Source organism: Opisthocomus hoazin, chromosome 8, assembly GCF_030867145.1.
Source record: "Opisthocomus hoazin isolate bOpiHoa1 chromosome 8, bOpiHoa1.hap1, whole genome shotgun sequence".
Classification (NCBI taxonomy): domain Eukaryota; kingdom Metazoa; phylum Chordata; class Aves; order Opisthocomiformes; family Opisthocomidae; genus Opisthocomus; species Opisthocomus hoazin.
The window spans coordinates 3,309,740-3,335,868 of record NC_134421.1 but is presented as its reverse complement, the minus strand read 5'-3'; the positions used below and the strand labels follow the sequence as shown (position 1 = coordinate 3,335,868).

At 45.7% G+C, this 26,129-nt stretch overlaps 1 protein-coding gene across 5 annotated transcripts in view; it reads left to right on the top strand.

Annotated features, from left to right (window-relative positions):
• Window positions 1-26,129, top strand: part of IQSEC3 (IQ motif and Sec7 domain ArfGEF 3) — a 109,372-nt gene that overhangs the window by 33,997 nt on the left and 49,246 nt on the right. For all 5 annotated transcript variants that reach the window (XM_075429427.1, XM_075429430.1, XM_075429428.1 and 2 more), the window contains one exon: window positions 12,681-12,761. In XM_075429427.1, the coding sequence (XP_075285542.1) occupies window positions 12,681-12,761 (81 nt within the window). Of the gene's footprint in view, window positions 1-12,680; window positions 12,762-26,129 lie in introns of those variants that run through there.

Here is a 26,129-nt window from a genome sequence, read left to right as displayed (position 1 = left end):
ATGTCTGGTTCTGCATTCCTAATTCTCCTTGCTGTCCTTTCCAGTTAGGAAACCACTCCACTTTCAATTGTAGGCATCTTTGATGCAGCAGCCCCAGATACCTGCAGGTCTTTTAGTAACTGGGTATCTATAGCCAAGCCAAGGACCTGAAGCAGCCTTCTGCAAAACAAGCCAAGCCAGGGCATGCTGTTTCTCACTGCATTCAACCGCACTCCTCTTGTTACAGTGTTTTGTGTCAAGCCTCAACATACAGAGTCTGAGCAGCTCAGTACTAGGCAGCAGGACTTACCCCACAGTGCAATCTTGATAATCTTTGGTGAGTAGGCAGAATAAAACCACTACTTAAATTTAGTGCATCAGCCTGATGTGGCATTAACAAGCTTTTAAGCTTGTCTCGAATAGCTGGTGAAATTTACTGTCATGCTACTCTGGTATCCAGCCTTGAATACAGGGCTGTCTCCAAGGGCACAGAACTACAGTGATACCAGCAGCAAATACGGCCATGCATTTCCATGCAGGGGCAAGTCTGCAGAAGACAGTGTTGATAAGGTGCCTGAAGAGCTTAGTGGCAAGCCATTTCCAGTGTATGCAGCTAATCTGCATGTTTATGGGATTCTGAATTATTGAACAGCACTCCTTCGTATAGCTTTGTGTCATTCTCCAGTGCTGAGGGACAGTTTGATTTTAGCCTTTGGAAAATTCCAGGGCTTTCTTCCTGTACCAAGGGGTTAGACATGAGCCACGTGAGCGAGAAGCCAGTAAGAAGTCTAAGCCTGCTTAGAAACAGATCTAATACTCAGTCATAACAAATATCCTTTTCTTGAGTCCAATTCTGACACTTATTCAAAAAGTAAACATAATTTATGCTTACTGAGGAAGAGACCTAAATTCCGTTTATATCTCACAGTCCCAGTAATTATGAAAAGTGTTGCCAATTCCACAAGCCTTAGCTTTTTTAGTAGTGTTCATACATATTAGCCCAAAATAGGAGAGAAAAAAAAAAGGTGTTTACTCTGGTAGCAGAGCATTCAGGCAGAGTGCTAGTTCCGGATCTCTTTAGGAGGACCACATACTCATTGGTATTAGGCTGAAAAACTATAATTATTACATGAAGAACTGGAGGGGATTTGGAGAATGCTCATCAGGGTAATTAAAAGTGAGCTTTTGCCAGCTATTTCCATTTTATGTAGTTATAAATCTATTATGTGAACAAAGAAGAAAGGGCCTTTGTATAGTACAAAACAGAAGAGGTATGAAAAGATGTTTCAAAGCTACAGAAGGTCCCTATCAGCATGCATTTGCAGACATGTAATTATTCCATTACATATATAACCTTTAAAAGAAATTATGGTATTGAAGGTAGTTGGAAGTGAGGGATGCTGTCTTGGAAAAGGTCACATGTTGTCTTGGAAAAGTAGCTTTGTATGAATATGCCATCTTTCAATTAAGAAATTAATCGATACAACTTCTGTTTATGGTAATTATTTAATTGAAATGATTTCAGGAACTTACACAAACTCCCCCTCGCACATGCTTCAGATTTACATAGCAGCTTCCTGGTTGTGATATCTGAAGTATGGTTTTGGCTACGACTTCTTAAACCTCTGCTCACTTCCAGTGAGTATTGCATGTGTCGCTAGAGGTTCCCATCCACGTCGTTAGCTGTGCACATACGCTCAGAATATCAGATTGCTCTTTCATACAGTAGCTATTTTTCCTGAGTACCACTCTTCACCCTGTTAGCAAGCCAGAGCAAGTGATGTTGTGACTTGTCTAGCACAATAACTCATTAACGGTTTCCACCACTGACAGAGGATCCAATCAAGACTGGTGGTGCACACTGGACTCTTGCACAGTCCAACATAAAGCATTTCCCCCCATCATGGCTGCTTTGCCTTCTTCCTCTTAGTGCTTATGAACTGCCAGTCCAGTTATCAGACAGCCATGCTCTATGTGGCTGATGTTCCTCTGGAAGATAGAATTCCAGTCTAAATGGAGTAAATGGACTCATTGACATGTAATTCAAAGAGATTTCGGGAGAGGCAGGCCCCCAGCCCCTCTAGCAGCTGATGACAAACTCTCTTCCACCCAGGAAGTTTCTTCCTGGGAATTGCTTAGCAAGTACAATCATTTCCCTCATCCCTGTTCCTACTGTGCCTTCGGAAATAAGAGTAAAAAAAGAAGCTTCACAGAATCACAGAATCACAGAATAGTAGGGGTTGGAAGGGACCTCTGTGGGTCATCTAGTCCAACCCCCCTGCCGAAGCAGGGTCACCTACAGCAGGCTGTAGAGGACCTTGTCCAGGCGGGGCTTGAATATCTCCAGAGAAGGAGACTCCACAGCCTCCCTGGGCAGCCTGTTCCAGTGCTCTGTCACCCTCAGAGGGAAGAAGTTCACTCTTCTGAGTGAATCACTTCCACTGGGCCAATATGAGAGCATGAGAAGCATCCCTCATAAACCCAAAGGGTATTTCCTCAACTAGTAATTCTATAGGAGACATAGCGACATTGGAGATACAAGTATCCCCCTACAGAGAACTTTCAGCAATGCTGGCTTCTCCCAGGCCATCTGCGTGTCCCAAATCTGAAGGTTTTGTTCCGTCCAAGTTAAGTACTATTTCCAAATTTCTTCCATCTTCTGCCTTTTAATAAGGTACTGCATCTGTATGCAATATATTATGTTTATTGCTTTAAGGATCAGACTTTCTTTGTACAGTAGATACTTGATCTTAAGTTTCCTCCTGTGGACAATTTCTGCCACCTAGACTGACTCTGGTTATATTGAAGTTAGTCCACAAATACTTGAGAGTGAGTGTATTATCCTTAGTTCGCCTTATATGAGTTATTTCATCCACTGTAGCTGAAGCACCAAGAGCCACAAAACTGCACGGAGAGTAACGCACCACATAGCATGAGAAGTGCTGGAGGTGGGTCCAAAAGCTGGTCCCAGACTTTGCTTCTGACAGTCAGAAGGAGATTATCTGGCAGACTGGACTCAGAAGCCAGTATGGACTCTCCCCCTCCAGTGGATTCCTGGAGAGTCTATGAATACCAGCTGCTCCTTCTCTTCCTTTTTCTTCTTGTACCCATTTCTAGCACGTAGGGGAGATCTGGCAGTTCACCCAACCACTCCTTGTAGGCTTAATGCATAGATGAGATTTCCTTCAAGTGTTTCTGGGTAACAAAATGAACTTGTGTTACGCATTTGCATGGCAGGGTTTTGGTAGCAGGGGGGCTATAGGGGTGGCTTCTGTGAGAAGCGGCTAGAAGCTTCCCCCATGTCTGAAAGAGCCAATGCCAGCCGTGACAGTAACTGGTGAGTGATTGCTCCCTGTTGTTATCTCGACCCTCGAGCTTTTCATCATATTTCCTCTCCCCTTTCCAGCTGAGGAAGGGGAGTGATAGAGTGGTTTTGGTGGGCACCTGGCATTTATCCAGGCCAAACCAAAACAACTTGTCAGCAGCAATTTTCACTGAATACAGTGAATCACAGGTGACATCTTTCCAGTCTTCCTCACTCTTGCTAGTGATGTCTGGCGCCTAGATCCTTGGGTAAAGGAATTTCTGTCAAGTAGCCTGCCACCAACCAGAAGAAAGACAGTATCTAGGTCTATGACAGAGGAGCAGACCCCACTGAGCTGGAACACAAGAGGGGGCGGCTCATTTTCACCATCTCCCAGACACGTTGCTGACTGACCCCAAGCCCGTGAATGGCAGCTCATGCTATCCCTTCGTGCTCTGACCCTATTTAGTACACATGCACACGCATTCGTCCACCGGTCGTGTTCTTCACACTGAAGTTGGTGCAAAACACCCCAACTTCTTTCCGAAATCTGTGGACTCATCTGCCAGTCATGCCCACATTTTTCCCCGAGAATTTCTTCAAGGTAATAGTGAGGATGTGCAGGAGAAATGCCTGCCACATATATGGACTAAATTAAGCTGAGAAACCAACTGTTCAGGAAGATATGGCATTAATATCTCCATCCCTAGAAGCAGATGGTGATAAATGAATGGCGTATTTGACATATCTGTTATTGTCACCCAACTAGTTAACCAAAAAAAGATCAGATCACAGCAGCATTGGCTCAGATCTTCTTCCTCCAACACAGGAAATTCCAGTTCCTCAACACGGTGCCTTCTGCTTATCCTTCCAAGCTGTGCTGTTCTGAAGAACCCACAATAGCTCAAAGACACACATTTGCATCAGCGTGTCACATTGAATTTTCACTTTCCAAACAGTAGTATATGCATGTGGTATTTTATACTACTGAGGTGAATTTGTTTTAAGATATTTTATGGGGTCCCTAAAATCGACGTGTTCCGGTGAGAAACTGGAAATACTCTGTCAATGGGAATCCTGTCTTCATCCCATCCCCTAGCACTAGAAAAACAAATTTATAGTATGACTTAAAATGAATTTGTACCAAGAAACAATATGATGATTAAGCAGGTGCTAAATAGGTTTTAGAGGATGAGCTCTGATCTTTCAATCATCGAATTTCTAGAGAAACATTATGGAAGAAGACATTGTCTCCAACACTTCCGAGGTGTTTCAGGCAGGCCAAGTTCCAGACTATAAAACATATTTGATTTTTCATTTCTGGCAGGCAAGCAGAGAAAATAGATGCTCCTGCTAAGTTCTCCCCTCTTCACCCCTCTCAGCACGACTTTGCGGGGTGGAGGAAGGAAGAAGGAAGAACAGCTTTGCGAATGCTAAAGAGAGAGCTGTGGAATGGTGGGCACTCAAGTGTACTGAAAGAAGAGCCACTGTGTGCTGGGCATGTATGTTTATGTTATACATTCATCCATCATGCTGACACTGCCAGGGCATTTCTTCAGCAATTTGTTTCTGTAGGCAGTAGTTATGTGCTGACATCTAGACATCATCTAGACAGCTCTTCATTTTTTTCATACAATTAATTAGATATCTAAACCTGTGAAGGGTTACAGGCAGAGCTAGACAGTCCCTAGTGTGGAATAAGTTAAGAAAATCCTAGATCTGCATGATGTGACTGGCACTCTGCACATAGATACGTTATGAACATCGACCCCTGTAGGCAACAGACCAGAGTCAATGACAAGAATGTGGAACAGAAAGAAAGTGGTTCTGCATAGAGTATAGTGGTGTATGCAAGCCCTTTACAAATAAGGCACTGACCTTCCAGATAGCTAAAGGACTAAGGATAGTCACTACCACTGATGAGGGAGTCGAGGCAGTGATGACTTGGAGAGCAAAGTCAATCCATAGCCATGAACCCAGCAGATGTGGAGTATAGGAAGAGGCAGAGGCTAAGAAGTTAGAGAGGGGGAAATAAAACCAAGGTAGCCTAAAGGTGTCGGTCACCATGCTGTGATTCTGTGTAAGAGCTTGCTAGGTCAACACACACACATTCCAAATCATCTTCCTATCATCGTTTGCTCAGTTCTTCCCCCTGCGTCATTTGTTGTAGTTTCATCCTCAGCAATCTGCTACACAGATCTGACTCCAGACTGCTTCAGTCTTCTTCTCCTCTTTGAGGATTAATGCTGGGACATTTTTTGACAGAATACAGAAGTCTTTGACAATTTAGAGAAAATTACCAAATCGGTCCATTCCTAGGATGCATCCTGGAGACACTCAGGTTGAGATTGTTGTAGTTACTGGGAATGTAAAATAAAATTAAGGTTTCAATCTTGTTGCACTGCTACACTTCAGTATCTTGGATACTAAGCCACTTGCCCTTTAACACAGGATTTCTCGGGCAGTTAGATTTGTGAATCTGGTTTGTGTAGCTGTTTTTCAGAGACAGCCAACATAAGATGGTCAAGAGGGAAGAGCAGGAAGAGTCACAGTAGACAGCCATGGGACACCCGTAAAAGCCGCCTTCTAATGCTGAAAAGTTTGAGTCCTATACATTGGCTTTGGGAAGGATCTGTGTGAAGTATTCTGATAGGATAGTCTTTAAAATGTCCCGTTCCTCTCTGAATCTTGTCAGATTCTTGCCATCAACAGTATCCCATAACAATGAGGAGGCCATCAGACTTACAAGGAGTTAAAGAACTTAAATTCCAGAAATTACCTTGAATTTATTTTTAATCATGCGTGGTTTCCCTACAATGTAAGCTCTGCCCATACTCAACTCCCTCCAGCATAATGACCTACAATGGAGATCAGTAACGAAGACAGCTAGAAGGTTTTAGTGAGAGTATTTTGGAGTGAAGAGTGAAGAAGCGGGGGAGAAACAGCTAGTTGCTGGAAGGAAAGACTGCCTCTTTCAGATCTCACTTCTGTCCAAACAATGACTTTTGGTCAAACCTCTAGCATTTTTTCAGAAGGTGGAGTTTTAAAGAGAAACCAGAAAGGCTGCATGACTTGGACTAGTTATTTACTGGTAGAACATTGCTTGTTTGCCTTTCAGCATTGTCAGATTTCTAAGAACTGATGCGTGCTTGGGCCAAGGGGCAAGGCTACTGATTATGCAGGCCAGTAGGGCCCCGGTATCAGGCTGTAGAGGTTAAACAAGTACTGGCAGTTGGAGAACCCAGTGATCTTCATTGTCCTTGCAGCAGGGGCCATGCCAGCTATCCTACATCACTGCCCAGGGCAGCAGTCACGGTGGGATGCAGGGGTGATGCAGTGTGTTAGAGAGAAGCACTCTCTGTGTATACATGGTGAGAGCAATTTCATTCTGTCTTGTTTTGGCATTTCTTGTAGTCTAAAATCATTCATGCAGAAAAACACAGAGCTGCTTTTTATCTGTGGGAACAGGCCACACTGGATATTTGTTTAATTAAAGCTGACTGCTGGAGAGCAGGCAGCACCACCGTTTTCCATATGCTCTCTGGGTTGGGGGTTTGCTTTTGTGGGGGGCAGAAGAAGATGAAAAAGGAGTTAGACTTGTTTACCATAATAGAGCTCTCAGCAGAAAGGCATCTCTGCTTCAGGACAGCTATCATGGGTGCCAATCTAGTGGGCACTGACGCTTAGGATGGGCAACAACACTGAACGAACGTAAAGCCCCAGACGCTTGTCTTAAGGGAAGATAAAACATTAAGGCAATTTTAGGAAAGTTTGCACTGCTTTGGCCTTGTGATGTGCAGTCTAGATAGCTACAGAGACTTTCAGTTTTTGGAGCTCAACTCTTACACCCTCTACAACAGCAGTTTTTAAGAGAAAAGAGGCCTGGCTTTTTGGGATCCGTAGCTGTAAAGACCAAGGCAGCACGAGTCAGGGGGCCCCTCTGCAGCACAGTCCAGCTTTCTAAGAAGCCGGAAAGGTAGATCTAACTCCTGAGCTGACTAGACAGCTTGTGCTAGCCAGGAGGTTTGGCACAGGCTTCTCTGAAGTTCATCACAGAGCAGGAGTTGCTGTGGCCGGACAGTTCATTCACAGATACCCCCACTGAGGCTGCAGACAGCTGGCTGGAGGATACCTCTTGTCAGGAGCAATGTTAAAGACAGGCTGAATAAAATTCAGTCAGCTGTTTTCTCTCTGAGGAGAGGGGACTAACGTTTCAATTGACAGCATGGGTTACTGCTGGGCCAAGCGCAGCTTTCTTTGCATTTAAGATAGGTCTGGACTGCCAAATCCTTGCCTCTGGAGCATGCGTCCCAGCTAGACAGAGCAAGGCACTGACAGGCTCAGGCTGTTCCCAGTCCTGCTTTTGCATCTACGCTTACCCTTGTCCTGTGCTGCTCCTCCACACACGACTCACGTCCTGCTGCCAACATTTGTCCAAATCGGATCTTCGGCATTCCTCCTCCTCTCCATTAGCCTCTTCCTCTTTTGTACCACCCAACACCTCTTCACTCACCCAAAACACCTTTTCTTCTTTCTGGCTTTTTCCTTCCAAGCTTTCATCAGGGTGTAGCCCAAGGGATAATAATTTATTTGTTTTTAAGGCAATAAATTGGGAACAGAACAGTTCAACACTATCCTGACAGACGAGAGAAGTCATCTCTCTTCCAGTCACCTGCCTGATCTGCCCATGACAGTGTTCATTATGCTGCAGTCTCTGTGATGGTTTGCAAGTCTAAGCAAGGCAACACAGAGGATGTAGAGGAAGAGACAGAAAGGCAAAAAAGGAAGAAGAACTTCTTCCCTCTGAGGGTGACGGAGCCCTGGCCCAGGCTGCCCAGGGAGGCTGTGGAGTCTCCTTCTCTGGAGATATTCCAGCCCCGCCTGGACAAGGTCCTGTGCAGCCTGCTCTGGGTGACCCTGCTTCGGCAGGAGGGTTAGACCAGATGACCCACAGAGGTCCCTTCCAACCCCTACTATTCTGTGATTCTGTGAAAAGCAAGCCCTGGACCTACTCTTTTAATTGGTAGACCGTTGCCACCTACCTGAAGTATTTAAAAAGAAAAAAAAGTACAGATCAGCACCCCAAAGTAATGAGTCTGAATCGACTGTCACTAGACTGAAGATGTGCTGCCTTCCTCCCTGTTTTTCAAAGGCAAAACAAGCCTTATGATTTCTGGTGTTTAACTCCTCAGAGGCTGTGCATTCAAGTTTTAAGTAGCCTTTCTGAGTTATGAAGTAAGATTTGTTTAAAAACAAAATAAAAAGAAAGCACATAAAGGAAGAAAAAACCCACCATGAAAAGTCTTACACTGACTTCAAACAGATACTAAACATCTCAAGACTCACTTTAAAGCTGCAAAGTTTGACAGTACCACAGGGGAAGGGAATCCAGGTAGCCACAACCAGTACAATCCTGCCAGGCTCTCCTGGATCACAGCAGCAAAAATAACATCTTACCTGAAGACTTCACACACTTGAGAAGACAGCTGCTTTCCACTTACTTTAGGCTTGGAAGTGATAGTAGGGCCATAGGACACTTGCCTTTTGCACCCAGATAAGAGCTGCTTTGCCCAGATAGCAATTAATACAGCCTCTTCAGGGTGGAAACAGGTCCACTTCCTTCATAGCAAGTTAACCCTCTCCCACCTTCTGTCTGGGCTGTGCATGCTATGCTGCAAAGGCGAGGGCATGGATTTGCAAAATATCAGATATATGCAGGATCAAGAGATAGAAGGAAAGAAAGAGGAAGATCAACAGGGATAGTCTGCAAGGTGGAACTCAGTCCCTGTGGTGTATACCTGGGTAGCACAAAAGAGAAACAAGCTATAAAAGAAGAATGTAAATAGACCCAGAGCTCCAACTGCTCTGGGGCGTTTGGGGAACTCGGATGTAATGGGAGTAATAAGATATCCTTCCCTGTCCCAGTCAGGGGAAGAGCTTTCAGCACAGTCTTAGAATACCCGTTTGCACCTCATATATTTACCTCTATCAGGCAGTGTCTGCTCCTCACCACCTCCTTGGTGGCTTCTCGATGGGAGTCATGGCCCCCGGAGCGGGACTCAAGGATGCCAAATGGCCTGGAGGCAGATTTCTGCCTGTGGGCATGATCAACACATGGTAGATGTATGCAAAGTGCACAACTGTTCCAGAGATCTTGGAATCTCAGAGGTTCAAGAGGACTCTGGTTTCAGCAGAAAATACCCAAGATTAGTGTTAAACACAGATGAGAAAGTGTGAGAACCAGAGCCAACAGCTGACTGCAGCTGCAGTGCTCAGAGATTCTCTGAAGAGTATCTGTGAGATGATTTTTCTTAAAAAGCCCACAGAAGACTGAGCCTAAAGTCCTGTAACTTCATACCACTCATGCTTTCCATGTTTTCCCTTTAGTTTTCTCCATGTTTCTATCCTGATAATTAACTAGCAAGGCGTTTCATCTATATACAGGCTTCTGTTTCTCTGCTTTCTGTCTGTCCTTGTGCCTTCCTCTTTTTCCCTATGTTTTCTCTCCCTGTTGTTTACTTTCTTCATCTATAATTAGGAATTGGAGTGGTGCATCTGCTGTTTGAATAAAGGCAGAGGACAGTGTAGTTCATTTAGGGAAGTGTTGAGATTAGGAATGGCTGAAAATTCGGGTGTCCGTTTTTTGGAAGATTCCATCTGGAAGCTGGTGAAGGATCTGGAGAACAAGTCTTCTGAGGAGCGGCTGAAGGAACTGGGGTTGTTTGTCCTGGAGAAAAGCAGTCTGAGGGGAGGGGAGACCTTATCGCTCTCTATAGCTACCTGAAAGGAGGTTGTAGCGAGGTGGGTGTCAGTCTCTTTTCCCAAGTAGCAAGTGATAGGATGAGATGAAATGGCCTCAAGTTTTGCAGGGGGGGGGGGGTTTAGATTGGATATTAGGAAATTTTTCTGTACTGAAAGGGTTATCAAGCACTGGAACAGGCTGCCCAAGGAAATAGTTGAGTCACCTACCCTGGAGGTATTTAAAAGACGTGTAGACCTGGCACTGTGGTTTAGTGGTGGACTCGGCAGTGTTAGGTTTATGGTTGGATTTGATGATCTTAAGGGTCTTTTTCAACCTGAAAATGCAATGATTTCAAAATATGTTGTTACTTTTGTCTGGAAGTAGGCTGTTTTTTCCCAGCGGTTCCTGTAGAGATGAAATTCAGTGAGAAATGCCAATATATAATACTTGGGAAACCAAGAATGCTCCTCAGAATGAATGCCAGCTGTTGCTGACTCAGCTGAGAGCCTTGTGCATTGCCACGCTGCAGCTGATGCTCTGCAGAGCCGACTGCCTTGGTGCAGGTGCTCCACACCTCTTGGGCCAGCCAGCCGCCCGAGCATCGCTGCTTTGGCAGTCGGGCAGAACAAAGAGCTGGGTGGAAAACCTGGAGGTGTGGGGCAGCCTGCCAGGAAATCCAGGCAAAGCCCTGGGATTTGAAGAATCTTTGTCAAACCCAAGATGTTTTCACCAGATAGTTTAAATTTGATGAATCGGTGTTTTTATGCCAAACCAAAATTTTATCAGAAAATTCCTGACAGATTCTATCTAGAAGCAGAGTGACAAGATGTAGGAGCTGGAGTGTTTTGTGAGCCTGCTTGAGCATAGGCTCAAATGTGATACCACCACTTGCTTCAGTGAAAAGACAACACAAGTAATTTGTGGACACACCAGTTGGGTAGGTACTTGCCGTCTGAGAAGTTTGAATCAGAAACAACATAGTTAGAACCAGCAATAACCAGGCTGGTAGGAGAGAAAGGATGTGAACTGGGTAGTTACCGAAGTGGAAGAGCAGGAGATTAATTTGCTATGTCACACCAACTTGCCCTCTCTTTTCCAGCAGGTTGCATGGCACAGGCAGGGGCTGAGGGCATGGGCAGAGGTCAGTGAGGTAAAGCTAACACTTGTCTTCCCCCTGCTGTGTTCCCTTGCCAATCCTGTTGTTTGTAAGAAAAGATTCCTTTTGAGAAGCCAAGGAAGTGGAAGAACGAAGCAGTTGGTTACGTTCAGCTAGCTGGGAGGCCAGAAGGAGGTGGCTGGGAACAGTATCATCATTGCCTGTAGTTTAGCTCTCTTTGTGGCCGTGTCTGTCAGATTTTGAGAAAGACAAAGGTGATAAGCTTCACATTTCAGAGTGACGGAAAGCGTGGCAGGGCCTTTGGTGGAATCCGAGACCCCATGACGAGCCAAGAGACTTAACTTTATGCTTATGTCTAGGTTAGAAGCCGCAAAAATATTTTTAAAAGGAGATGACCCCTTTTGAGCCCTGGGTCTCTGCAGTAGCACTGAGAACAGAGCTGTAAGTGCTGTTCCACTGACTTGGAGACGGGGTGATATTACGCCATCTGAGGATTTAGCCTGCTTTATCTTCCCTGCTTTTCTTCTCCTCTTCGCGTTTTCTTTTCCATTCCCCTAGTACTTTCCCCTCTTGACAATGTGTCTCTTTTTAGGGACTCCTTTTCATTGATGAAGGTCAGTGTGTTCAAAACTGGCTGTTGAATTGTGCTGCCTGTAACACCTCAAGGGCCTCCCTGGAGGTATCTTAAAAGGATCTCATTTTCAGAAGTGCTGAGCAGCTCTTTCTGGGTTCCAATGCTGTGATAAGTGCCCAACACCCCTGAAAACTGGGCTCCCAGGCAAGGGACCCAAGAACAAGTCCCAGTTTTGGAAGTTTGGTCTAGGATTTCTTCCTTTGGATGATTTTTTTTTGCCTTTCTTACCTAATAAACACATTTTTAGCCTTTTGTTTTCTTGTTTTGCTCAGGTTTGTGAGCAACCTTCTTACGGTTTTGCTTTTTTTTGCTGTGATCTCTTCCTCTCGTCTTGATCTCAGCGTCCCTGCTTGGGCTTGTCCTCTCAGGTTTCCACTACTGTTTCTGGTAAAGCCCAGTGCTGATGTGCTGAGGCCATTTCTGTGTTCTAGAGAGGTTTCAGGAGAAATGTCTGCAGACTTAATTTAGCCACCGTCAACAAAGAATCAACTTCTTTGCATTACAAGGTATAGGAAACATATCTGAGGAAACACATCTAAGGACGTGTTTCTGTCCCAAAAGAAATAAAAGTTAGACAGGCAAAACTGTTTTTCCTGAGGTGAATGGGATCATGAGACAGATACTGATGGAAGGAAAACTTTTCATATGGGCGCTTTTGCCCCATTCTCTCCTGCTTGACATCAGTAGCAGGACAGGTAAGGTAGGAGACAGAATTGTCAGCCCCCTTCTCTCCTGGTCCGCACGACCTCGGGAATGCAAGAGGTTCACGTAATAATCAGATTTCTCTTTCAGCATCACTGGGAGTTACTGTCCCCTTGGAACAGCCCTGGGAAAGGCATTCTCCCTTGAGTTTTCTGCTGAGTGAGCTGAACACTAACCTGCTATGATTTGTTTTTTCTTGCAGGAATGAAACTGTTTTACACCAGTTCTGTTGCCCAGCAGCTGATGCAGAGCAGAAACCTTCATCTCCGGACTCCTCACCAAGGTGGGAAATTGCTGCCAGCAAGACCTTTTCTTTTCCATCCTGTACCTCCTCATCATCCATCATTAATCTTCCTGCCCCAGATAAAACTCACATATTATACATCCCCATGTTCCTCCATCCCCCCTTATGTCCCATGTCCCCAGCACTGCTGTCCGTCTCTTTTCTCTCCCAGAGATTATGGTTCATACATGCTCACTAACCCCCTTCTGGCCTCCACTCACACACACCCATGCACCTCCAAAAACATACTTTCAGCGTCTCTTCAGACATCTACTTCCACCAACCCACATTCATGCTTGTACTTTTTCTTACCCTTCTGCATCACTTTGACACCAACCACACACATGCTTCACTCTTCTTCACATTAGTTATCCCGCATCGTAAAGTGTCTGGACACACACCAGTATACACCCATAACCTTTAAGTTACAGCAAAAGTCACCAAACAAACTCAGAATTCTATCTATCTCACCTTAAGACAGGATGGGGGACACAGTTTTATATGTGTTGAAATGGTCAGGGCTTGCCAGTGAAGGACAGTTATAGACTGGTACTACTATTAGCAGCTTGTATCCAGTGCACCCAGGTGAGCGCACACCAGCAATTGTCATAGCTCTCCCTCGTCAGTGAGTGACATCAGCACCAAGACCAAGGGGTCCAAGTTGCTTAAAAAATACTTGAGATGCACGTAATGCATATAGCTTCCATGCTAAGCCTTGTCCCTCTGTTCTTGCCATCTTCTCCTCCTCTCACAACTTCTTACACCTCCATTTCACAGACTTATTCCATCTTCTCATGCCTCATCACCCCTCTGTCAGCAGGAAACAGGTTTCTCTTAAATGATTTCCCTTCTCACACTGCTAGACATTTACATCTGCCCTTTGGCATCTGTATAAGAAGCCTGAGTTACTAGGGAGGGCTCTGGACAGAACTGGGCAGCTGAATTCCAGTGGTGACGATACAACATTTTTTAAATGGTATTTCTCTTGTTTGTTCTGCTCACTGGAGCAGACTCTTTTCTGACTTGCTTCAAAGGAAAAGTGTGAGTGCTGGACAACTGTGAAGAGAACAGTGTGTGTGTGTGTGTGTGTTCGAAAGTAGGGTTCAGCCACACTTGGGGACAGGGTAGAAAAGCAGGGCTCCTCCTGCCCATTTGAGTATGAAAATGGAAGGGTTGACACCCATGACTGTCTGTGCTGAGAGGTTTCAAGCATTGGTAAAGTTTTCATGACAGCCATGTGGGACATCTGCCACTGCACCTCTGTGGTAGATGGGGAGATGCTGGTAAGGAAGAGGAGGAGACAGCAGAGGTTTCTCTGGTAGGGACAGCCAGCCATCTCTCCCTTGCACTTCTGGAGAGAGAGAGAGTTTTGTTTATGTGCTCTATTTTGTGTGAACAGAGGCTCAATTTTGCCATAGTGTTCTATCTTCATACCCTGATCCTGGACCCTGCCCATTCTTGTTCCAGCCTCCACCTTATTTGTGATCAGTTCCCTTAGTTTATAGCATTTTCTTATCCTACAAGGCTGTCACTCCTACAGTGTCTTAAGCTCTATGGTCATTTTTGTCATGCTCATGCTTCAGACCTTCCCTTTGTCCCAGTGAATCCTAAAGGCGCTACCCATTCCTTGAGCCTGAGTTTGCCTGCCCTCCTTGTGCTGGGAACCACCAAATTCTCACCTGGGATTTGACAGGTAAATTGAAGAGGAGGCAATCGTTTATTTCAGTAATTTAAGAGCTCTGGCCAGTTGTGTCTAAAGATGAGTCTGAGCCAGGAAAATCAGCAGTGAGTATGAATGACAGTGACCCCTACAGCGTGTTGCATTTGGGCTTCCAGTTAAGGGGCTTCTCATAATGATCTGTGCCTGTCTGTTTTATGTCTTTTATAGCTTGTCCCACTCTGCAGGCCTCCTGCTTTCCTTACATTTTTCCCAAGGCTTTCTCTTGTCCACTTCATTTCTAATGCCCCCAGATCCCAATAGCAGTCCTGAATCTGTCTGTGTGTGACACAATATTCTATGTAGAAATAGAGATGGTTGAAGCCACCATAGCTATTTGAAGATGAGGAAGAGGCACACAGATTTTTTGCTTTTTGAAACAGAGCAGCTTTTATATGTGATCTCTCTATGTGACTTTCTCAGCAAGAAGAGCATCCCTACTTCCCACACTGTGCCAGAAGAAAGACAGAGCACATACAGGACTGTTAAACTCATCAGCTTTATGCTGGCCAGAAAACACCACCTAGCCTCTGCCAGGTCCTGCAGTCAGCCATGGGCTTGCTTCATATCGGAAGTTACATATACGATGCAGTGAGGAGAGCGAAAAAATGGCCTAGAGGGAAAAACAGGGTCACTGTGGAGCTGGTGTCCATAGCTGGTAGCTATGCTGCTCTGGAATGGCTCAGTATGCTACTGGGAGAAGCTCATCAGTTCGTTTACAGAGCCTGTCACCCTGCTCAAATCATGAACAGGCTTCCATTGAACCAAAGCAGAACAGAAGTCAATCATCAGGACTGAAATACGTGGGTCAGACAGCCTGAATAGGCAATCAGTTCCTGGGTGAGCCAGGCATATCCCTGAATAAGCTCATCAGGAGCTCCTGATGGGACAGCCTGGGACACAGGGGCTCCCTGTGCAGCTCTCCTGAGCCCCGCTGAATGGACAGCCAGTCACAAGTGGTGCTGTGGTGAATTTGATAAACCAGCTCAGGTTTGTTCTTTCTTTTCCCCTTCCACGATCAGGCGTTTCCCTAAATGAGATAAATCCTGTCAGAACTGATGCCACTAATAACCATCAGCCGTCTAGTTTTAATTAGAGTTTGCTTCATTAATGCCCCAACTCCTCTCTGCGCAGCAGATTAAATAATGTACTTGCAGCTCATTTACACAAACCCCCAAACTGCAGGGCTGAGCTGCAATCCTTTAATTAAACAGCCCGGCTGATCCCTACCGCTGCCTTGGCTCATCAGTCTAAGCCGATTAAAGAGAATAGGGACTAATAAAGAGCATAAACAGGGAAGTGACTCTCGTCCCTTCAAGGGACTTGGAGACTCCAGTGGTGATCGGCTGCTTTCTCCTCCTCTACCAGGAACCTTACCTCAGCCCACATCACTTCCTTCTGGGACCTGCAAGAATGGACCTGCTTTCAGCAGGAGCCCAGCCTTATCTTGTGGGACAGAAATCAATTGGGAGACTGAGGGAGCGTGGGCAGCAGAAGGGTAACACAGCAGGGAAGCTGAAGATAAAGAGGCATCAAGGCAGTAAGAAGAGTGACTGCCTGGCTGCAGGAGAGACCAGCAAGAGCAGCCGTACAGCTCGAGTGGGAGGGCAGAAGGAGAAAGAAACACAAGGCAGAACAGTAGGATGTTGGCTGTCAGGAACAGTCTGGGACAAAAGTTTGTCTCTGGTTGTGGTTTGTGATGGTCATTGTTTTTCTTGTGTGGTCTTCCCTGACGTTTGTCCTGCAAGATTTCTGACTCTTTCTTTGCTACTCATCCAGCTAAAAATGCCGTGGCTTCACCTGGGTGGGAATGCTAAGGAACATGTCAGTGTCTAGCCACTCAATAGAAGCCAACTCAGCGAGACAGCTATGACCATTCCCACTCATACTGTTCTGCCTTGCTTCACTGACTGCCACAAGCAGTGCTACCTACCCCCCTTCTCTCCTCCAGCGTGTGAATCCTTGGGGGGGGGTTACAGCTGCATGAGTTTAGCAATGTGAATTTCCCACCTGGCTGCCTAGCTGGGTTGCACCAGCAATCAGCAAGACTGGTGCTGTAGGCCATGAATATTAGGAGACAGATTTGGTCCCAGAATCTGCCACCAAGGAGCTCAGAGACAAAGTACAGTAAGAGGTGATGACAGCAGCGGGCAGACTCCTGTTGCTGAACTCTTAGGGCTTCCCCATTACAAAATACAGTGTAAACCCTAGGCATGGACTACCGTTGTCTCCAGTGGACTTGCACACCACTGGCTTCATGACCATAACCCATCTTGCAGGTTGGGCTTCCACTGGGGATGCCAAAGATCAGGTTGAGGGGCATGAGGAGACTCCATGCATGGCAGTAGGAGCTAACCCTGCTCCTTTACTGAAGTGCTGATTAGACTCTGATTTAGCCAAACCCTGTAATTTCATAAAGCAACCGCTCTTTTTCTTGCTGGCTTCTGCCTGTTAACGGCAGGGTTTCATTCTAGGGATTTGAATAGCCTAGTAATTGCATTTCCCACTTCTCCCAGTCTCACACAGTAGAGACTGGCATCCCAGAACAATGACCTTAAAACGTGTCCAGCAGCAGCCCAGCTCTAACAGGATTACGTACCATTTTCCTTTGTGTGAGGTAATAGGGCTGAGATGAGGAAGATTAGTTTCTATTAGAGTAATGAGAGGAAATGATGGAGTCACAATTGGAGGGAACAGTATATTCATTCAGTTGCCTTTCATAGGCTTTTCAGAGCCTGCCTCTGGCTCGCCTGCGGTGCTGAATAGGAAATCAGCAGAAAATCACCTCTGCTCCAGTGGTGGGAAAAGTTCTACATAAAACTTTAGGCACCTGAGGCAGGTCCACTGTGGCAGTGGGCATGGGGATAGCACTGGAGGGCTGAGGGATCATGTCACGAAGGAGACTGGATGGGATCCAGGTACATTTGTGTGAAGGGCAGGGTCAGATGCCAGGTAGCTCTTCGGGAGGGGAGGATGTTCCACCTGCATTTTGTGGGAGACAGAAGGTCCTACCTATCTGGAAGAAGTGCAGATAAGACCTGACCTTTTACGGCAAAGAAGACAAAGAGTTCTACCAGGAGGACGAGAGGTCAGGGATCTGAACAAAGTGTGCTAGAAGGGCTTGGATGTGTGCTGAGCAGAAGGACTAGGATCTGAAACATTATGGAAAAGTTGGAGAAGCTCTGCTTATATTTTACCATAATATTTTCTCACTTTCCAGCAGGGAGACTGCTGCTTAGCTCAGGGTTAAAACACGAATAGTGCAACCGGCAAGTGTTTACTTCATGATTACAGACCAATTAAATTGTAACTCGATATAGTTTAGACTTCAAACAGCTGCGTACTCGTTTCTGAAGTGCCTGCTGGATTAGTCACCATCACAGACTGGTTATTGCCTGGCATCACAGCACCAATTAGTGGTAAGGAGACATGTAAGCCACTGGTTACATCTCCAAGCCAGCCTTCCTTGCAGTTCTGGTGAAATTCTCTCTTGCCGCACTTCTGACTTGCCAAAGTACTCAAGTGGAAAGGTGTTGTTGCTGGAAGAGGTCCTCTGTGCTTGTTGCTACAGTTTTGCATGTGGGAGGGTGAAAAGTGAATGGACAGATTTTGGACAGTTCTTTGAAATCAAACCTTCAAACATCTTTCTTCCCAGCTCTCTGAGCTGCATAAGAGTATATGCTACACCCTAAGTTAACCTAAGTTAAAAAACCAAATCTGATTTCATTTTCTTGTGGAGGTCTGCTGTTTCTGACTCTTCATGGCTCTTTGCCTGAACTCACTGTTTCCACTGAACATGCGTTTGTTCTTTGTTCGATGGAATTGTGCCAGAAAACATTTGCACAAAAAAGCCCTGAATGTTATCCACTGCACAGTCACAGCATCACGTTCTCCTTTGGCTCCCCGCTGCTGTAGCCCAGGAGCATCTCTCCTCCCAGTCCAGCTCTCACTTTGCCCTTGGGTCACTCTAGGTCCTCTAACAGTTGGAATCTCCTGAGAAGTCCACAAGACTTTATTTGGATTTTGAATGCAATACCCCTTAAGGCTGAGGCCCATGAAGTTCATGAGAGATGAACCACTGTCCAAGTCGGTTCTCCCTTTAGATACCACTGAAGAATCTTGATAGAAGAGAGGTGGGGAGTTATGATCTTTCACCAGTATCCATCACTCTTTAAGTGTTACAGAAAAACAACAGAGCTGCCAAACATTTTGTCCGAACTTGTAGAAGATTGACCTTGCCTGGTAGAAAGAATGCAAATATACTTCATGAAATTAGCCTTTCTGGTTTAGGACTGCTGAGAGGATATTGGATATATAACCTGGAGGTCAGCGCTTCCTCTCAGCTCAGAGGTGCTCCGTGGCTCTGGCCCAGGTGTGAAACATGATAATGATTCTAGTCTGTATCAAATCAGATCTATAGCCTACCACACAGAACAGCGTAACAACTCTGACTAATTGGCCCCCAGCTGGCAGTGTCAAGTGCAAGCTCCTACAATTAGTGGACCATAGAGGCTGAATTCTCCTCTGACTCTTAATGGAGAACGCTTCAGGTCAGGCTCACAGCACCTGGACATGCCAGTGCAAAGCAAGCCTCTACGCCCATGGTCGGCGCCTTGTGTGCTCTGCGGACAAATGACTTTGTATACAAAGCTCTTCAGTCTGACTTCTGTCATTCATGCTGAAGTCCTCCACAGCACTGTGTCTGAAAACACAGGAGAAGTTTGAGCAACATTTCTGCTTTGTTAGCACATCCTCTTTGTGCTTATTTTCTCATTTCTTTTCCTTATTGAGGTCACAGGCATGAAGAGAGGATTTTTTGTGCTTCTTACCAGCTCATCTACTTCCTATTCTTTCCTCCCTGTAGGCTTAATAATCCTGTTCGAGATATTACAACTGGAGGTTGTGGGGATGCTGCAGACAGGCGAGGATGGGTCAGCAAAGTTCACATAAATATCCCCCCAGGCTCACAGTTGTCAGAATTTTGATTTTAGTCTGACACAGAGATGTTGGTGAGGAGTAGTGTCTAGACCCAGATTTGAACTCTTTCTAAGCTTGGGAATGAGTAGATTCCTCGCTTTTTATGGGTGTTTCGTACAGTCAGGGCTAGGAGCTTTAACTGCTTTGCAGCAGCCTCGGTCCTGAACCACAAAGGTATTTAGTGCATGTAGACTTGGGGGAAACAGGGAAACACAATGATAAGCAAAAAATGTTTTAGAGAACATCCTTAACATCATAGTTACCAACAACCTTGGGAATCTCTTGCAGGGAGGTATAGTTGGCAGTTCTTCTGGTACTATGACCTGGGAGGAATGGCTCCTTCTGGAAACACCCAAAGAAACAGGAGGTGAGTTTCAGATGCAGTGTCTCAGTCCTGTAAAGGAGATCCACCAGGACATTTTGTCACTGTCTCCCACACAGGCATTTGTCTGCTCCTTCTCTCCGACAGCTGGTGCAGCCACTTTCAGGCAAGTTTGGAGAACATGAGGGTGGGGAAGTAAAGAGAGGAATAGATGTGCTTTTCAGCAGGAAAAAAACATCTCTGGCAGAAACTGGAGTCTCCCTGTCATATTGCTTGCTCAGTTTGCCTCTGCCAACACCTTTCTCCAGGAAGGAGGAAGGTGGCAGGAGAGAGAGGCCAGAGAAAACCCATCTGAAGTATCCTCTTTTGAAACTGCAAAGATACCCATCAGACACATGTTTTCTGAGAGCCTGAAGCTGTGTCCAGCCATTGACTGGCCACGTGTTCTTCCAGTCCTTCCTTTTCCCCTGTTACTTCTGTTGCTTATGTGAGTCTTGCCCTAGAGAAATTCCAGGATGGGATTGGATTCAGGTACTCTTCTCCCGCATATGACGATGATTGCTATTTCTTGGGCCACATCAGTGGTAATGTCAGTGAAAGAGAATCAATCATAGCCAACCTGACAGTTGTGGAAGCCACTTTCAACAGCTATTGAGATAGAGTTAGTTGCTTTAATACTAGGTGATTCACTCACGGCTTGCAGATGATCCTCATGTTCTCTCTCCTGTATTGCAAAGAATTCACTGCCTATAGCACGGCAACTTCTTGGTACTAGTGGAACACAACGTAAACACCTGCTGTAGCCTGTGTTTTCTGTGTGATAATGCCACAGAGATGCATGAGAAAAGGCTATGACAGCTTTGGAAATAGTCCTGTATCTAGCATTGGAAAACGGGCACAGACGGTTGAGGAAGTAATAGCAGATGGACTGTGGCGGAGCTCACACCATTCATTCTGATCCTCTACTGGTATCATTTGACATGATCTGCATCAGTCAAGATGCACCCACCTGCAAAACCGGGCCATTCCAGATCTTTTGTACACTAAGGTATGTTCTGTTGAGCTTGACGGGTGGTTTCTGTGCACCTTCTGTCCACACACTTCTTCATGGCTTACAAGGCAGAGAGGTAAGGCAAAGAAATGGAAAAAAGAGCCAGTGAGAAAGGAAGGGAGGCAGACTCACCCCAACGAAGAGAACTGCTGTTCTCTTCAGGAAAATGGATGGCAAATATGCTCTACAGAGAAGGGGAATGACAGGGGAGAACAGGAGGAAAAGCAGGAAGTTAAGAAATAGCGTCAATGAAAGAAGAAGATGGAGGGAACAAGAACATATTAAAAAGGAGATAAATGAGCAGATCGCTTGGCTGGAATATTCCTATTCATGCCAGCATTCTTTGCTGGTGACAGCAATGAGGCTTTGGCCTTTTATTACACATTTTCTTGCAGTGTGATGTCAGTCTGAAGGCCTTCTGTCTTTACTGTGCTCTGCAACACTAACTCACTCCTATGCACGTTCATCTTCTGACCACCCCCATAGGGCAAGCTCTGTGCTCAAATACAGTAAGGTCTCCTCTTGGAAAAACATGTGTGTGCTCCAGAGTTCCTTCTTCTGCATGTGGCCCTGGCAGGCTTTCATATGGTCCAGGAAGAACCAAAGAGTCTGAGATGCTGAAGAGGAGCACACTGTACAGCTTCTCAGGCTGAGCTCTGCGAACAGCTAGATAGCTGAGGGATAGGGTGTAAAAAAGTTGGGAGATTTTTGGGACTGTCACCTGGCCCGTTCAAAAACTGCAGAAGAGCTGAGACCTCTCCCATCTTCTGTGAGGAAACATCATCCTGAAAAAAAGCATCAAGACATAAACAAGAGCTGAGTTCAGTGAGATATTTCTTTTGAGACTGAGGAACCTAACTCTGGCCACACGATTTGGAAGTGTGTTCTAGTAACTTTTAACCATCTCTGGTTGCACCTTGGTTGTTTCCATACACAGATTGTACCGTCATCCCACCAGGAACTGTATTTGCCTAGTGACTGTAGCTATGGGTCACCTTTGTTATGTCCCACACTGGTATGTTGCTGCTTTCCTGTGAACAGGTTAGGATGCTGTTCTTATTGCCTGTGTCTCTGGGTTGACTGCAATCTCTCTCATTCCATCTTTTGGGGAAAGAGGGAAGATGGGGATAGACGTGCACATTGCTGGTACTCTTGTACGTGCCTTCCAGGGTGACTGCTGAAATATAACAGATGCTGGTAATTTCCCAGAATACACTGACGTGAGAGTGGTAGGTCAAGGTGCACAAATAGGACGGTGCAGAATTGCATTGTGAAAAATATTGCTGTGCTGTTACAGCACAATTGGATGTGATACAGAGTGTCTTAAAATACAGCATATTGGGCGAGATCCTCCACTGACCTTGGTGCAGTCCACTGGCATAATGCCATTTAGCACCAGCCATGGTTCTGCTCAACAACACAGTAGGATTGGTTGTGTCAAGGCAAACTCCCATTTTCTTCAGTGATCTTGCCCCAAAAGGTCCATGTGGCATACAAAGTATAGGGATGGGAAGCATTTTCATTCCTCGCAGGGAAGAAAAGTTTAAGTGGCCCTAGGGGGAGCTGAGCTTGTATGACCAAATGTGTAAGCTGCTAAGTCATCCTGTTTTCCAAATGGGCATGAAGAAAGATAGAAAAGGAAATAAGGCCTGAGGGAAGAGAAGTGACATGAAGTGAATCAGAATGTGAGTGAAGCAGCAGCGACAAAATAGGTTAGAACTTGAAAAAGTAGAGCCTGGTGCCTGCTGCACAAGTCTGTAGGGGTGTTCACTGGGTTGGGGAAAGGAAGAAGGAATGCTAACCGTGCTGTTTCTGTCTTAGTTTTCAGCCATAGGCCAGCCCAAAACCCTAGATCTGAACACAGTGGCAGAGTTAAAATCTGGATCATATCTGATTTCCTAAAGTTGATGAATGGTGTTTGGACTGTCTGTTTTGAGGATGGTGATTTGAGACTCTGTTACTCTTCTATGGTGAGGAGGACCAGGCTTCCTTCTCCTAGGTTTGAGACAAGCAGTGGCCTTCTGTTGGGCTGCAGTGATCGCAAGAGACAAAATAGCTGAGATACTCGAGAGCAGAAGCAAAATTTATCTACGTTATGCAAAGATCTTCCTGTGAAGTGGCTCACTCACTACCTTCAGTAATCAGTTACCCTGATGCCTTAAGAAGGAACTCAGAGGTGCAGTCCAACCCAGGGTCTGTCACAACAGGTGGAAAAAGAAGACCACAGAAACCCTTGCTTAAGTCTATGAATGCCAAAAGTTGTGTCCCTCACCCAGCTCACGGGTGGCTGGAATAGGAGAGCAACGGGCTGAGGAGATACGCAAAATTTCCTTGCGTTGTAGAGGTTCTGCTTCCTTCCAGCCCTGAATTCATCTCGTTTAGCAGTGAAATTCTATCTTCTGCATGATTGCACTGGCAGGCTTTTGTCAGCGAATTTGGTGATGTTCAAACCTGCCTCAGGGGTGAGGAGCCAAGAGATCTGAGTCGAAGTGGCAGAAAGGCTGCTGCTGAGAAGCCAAGTTTCTCTTTCCCGGGGTGCTGAGCGAGCAGTTACACTAACGCAGGATGCCATCTGTTTTTTCCTTCTCTAAAAGGTCGTGTTTACCAAACATTGCAGAGGCAAGAGAGGTCTGGGGTTAAAGTAAAAGTAATTAAACCCTGCAGAGCAGGGGTCCCCTGTGCCTTCACTGTCCACTTGGTGCTTTTCATACCTCAGTGATAAGCACAGGTGCCCTTTTTGACATAGCTACAAGTAACCCCCTCTGCAGTGACAGGCTGTGGGACCTCCTCCTAGTCTAACCTGCAGAGACAGCACAGCAACCAGCCTGGGGCATCGAGCACCGAGGTGTGGTGGGCAGCTGAGAAAGGGGCTGTACTTCCCAAGCTGAGCCCCGTGCTCCTGCAACCGGTGAGACAGGAGGCATGGCTGGGAAGGGAGGAGGAAAAAGGGGTATGCCAGAGGGGTAGCCCAAGTGTCATTCTGCGGTGTCATCCAGAAACACGTAGGAACTATAAGAAAAAAACTGTCTGACAACTACACCACGCAGCACAGGCAGCCTTGCACCAGAATCATAGAATCATAGAAGGTTTTGGGTTGGAAGGGACCCCTAGAGGTCATCTAGTCCAACCCCCCTGCAGCGAGCAGGGACACCACTAACTAGATCAGGGTGCTCAGAGCCCTGTCTAACCTGGTCTTGAAACACCACTTCTCATACAGTGGGAGCTGCCTTAGCTCCAAGTCACCTTCTGGAGGAGCCTGCCTGTCTCCATGAAAAAGCAGACGTCCTAGTCCTCAGGTGGCTGAAGTTAGTCGTGGAGAGCCTGGCCCTCAGACAAGCAGCCAGCCCAAACTGACAGCTGGACAAGCATCTTTGCACCGTGAGGGCATGGGGTGCATCAGAGAAGTTCAGATTCTGTAGAGCTGTTCTGTAGCAAAAGGTACAACACAACAACGTCGAAATTACACAGACATGGGGATCGTGTTTAAATACCAAATCCGAAATGAAGGCCCTGACTTTGGCGTGTTGGACCCTGTAGGACACGAGGCATTTGCTAGCATTCTTACATTTGCTGTCTGCTTAATATACATCTCACCCAAAACCACTTTAAGCAATGTTGAAAAGATGTTGCCTGGTTCAGTCTGTGCTAAAGGATGTTAAATTTAATTGATTTCCAATATATTTACCATACTGTACTGTCAAATCTATTTTACAGGTGTGTGTGCCAGCCTTTTTATGAAACGAGTGATATATTCTGGAATGGGTAATGAGCTTGGCTAATTATCATTAATTCCTCTTGGGTAAAACTAGTGTGAGAAGATGGCTTCATGCCACTGCTTTGCAAGGTGTTACGTGAACGTAGACAAAATCAGAATCTTGTTTCTATATTTGTCTTTGGTGGGGGAGACTGTCTGAGAAAGCTGCAGCTCGGCTGGCAGGGGATGATTTGCCAAGATCAGGTTCCAAGTCCCCTGCCTTCCTGGCAGGAGAGACTTTTGCCTTCCATCATTTTCAGCATGCTCCCAGGGAGCATTGCCTCCAAGTCACCCTAAAACCTGAACTTAAAAGCAAATCATAAGCAATTCTTTTGCACTCAGACCCTGAGTATCTCAGAAATCTCTGAACCTTGAAAAGATCCCATAATATATTACCAAGCCTGTCTCAACCATTTTTTTCATTGAATTCTGATCAACCCATTCACCGTATGTTTTGGGTGTCCTCAGGGAACACTGAAATGAAATAAACTGAAAAGGCACTTTCAACCCTGCTAACTCAGCGATTGATTTTTATTTTTTTTTCCAGAGCAGGGAGAGGAGAGGAGCGAGGACAGCAGAAATGCTGAAATGTCTTAAGACAGAGGGAGCACAGGTTCTTGCAGACTTGGGGTCTGGAATCCGTTCTCTTGGCATTAGCTAGTAACCTCTTTTTCTAATTCTCCATATGCCACTTTCTAAGGGTTTTTTATTTTGACATCTCAGAAGCTTTGAAGTCTCATATGGCTCTCAGGCCATGGTAATACTAATCGCTTACTGCAGTTCAGAGCATCATGTATACAATAACCAACTGATCCTTACAAGGAGCTCTGTGAAATGGATTCATAAATTTTTGTGGTCCTTCACAACTAGTCCGTATAGTCTTTGCCTCAGTTACAGGTCACAATCCTGCACATTGATCTTGAATACCCTGAAGAAGGCGTTTGGTAAGTTATACATGGGAAACAGCGATGTGGTCTTCTCCTGGAGTGACCCAGGGACAGAAAGAGGAAGCCAGATCAGCCTCCATCGTACCTTCGTAACACCTCACACCCGTAGCCTCCTCCCATCCAATTAGCTAGATCTTTTTGTATGACCACTGTACCTGCCAGCAGGGCATCGGAGCATCCTCTTCTTGAGTGACTGGTTTGTTACACCACTGTCCAAGTCCAGAAGAGCCATTGCTATTTTTGTTACTCTGTTCTTGCTCTTCTTTATATGCAGTAATTTTTCTTCTTGCAGGAGGAGAAGGAGCAAAGAGATGAGTTTTGTGTCTTGACCACATGAGAGCTGTGTAGCTATGGAGTGATCAGTGAGAAAGCTCGTTCTTAATTTCTTATGGGACTAACATTACTGTCCTTGAGAAGGGTAGCTCTTCTGGCCCTGGAGCCCTGTTTAGCCACTCAGATACCCTGTAAACACCTTTCTGAGACCTCTGAAAATTCCTTGTAGACCGTGGACTGATTCTGGTATTTGACAGCAGGGCAATAGAACGTAATGTCTAGAGCATCCAAATTCTGTGTTCCTGCTACAGGTCTAGCATGAAATTG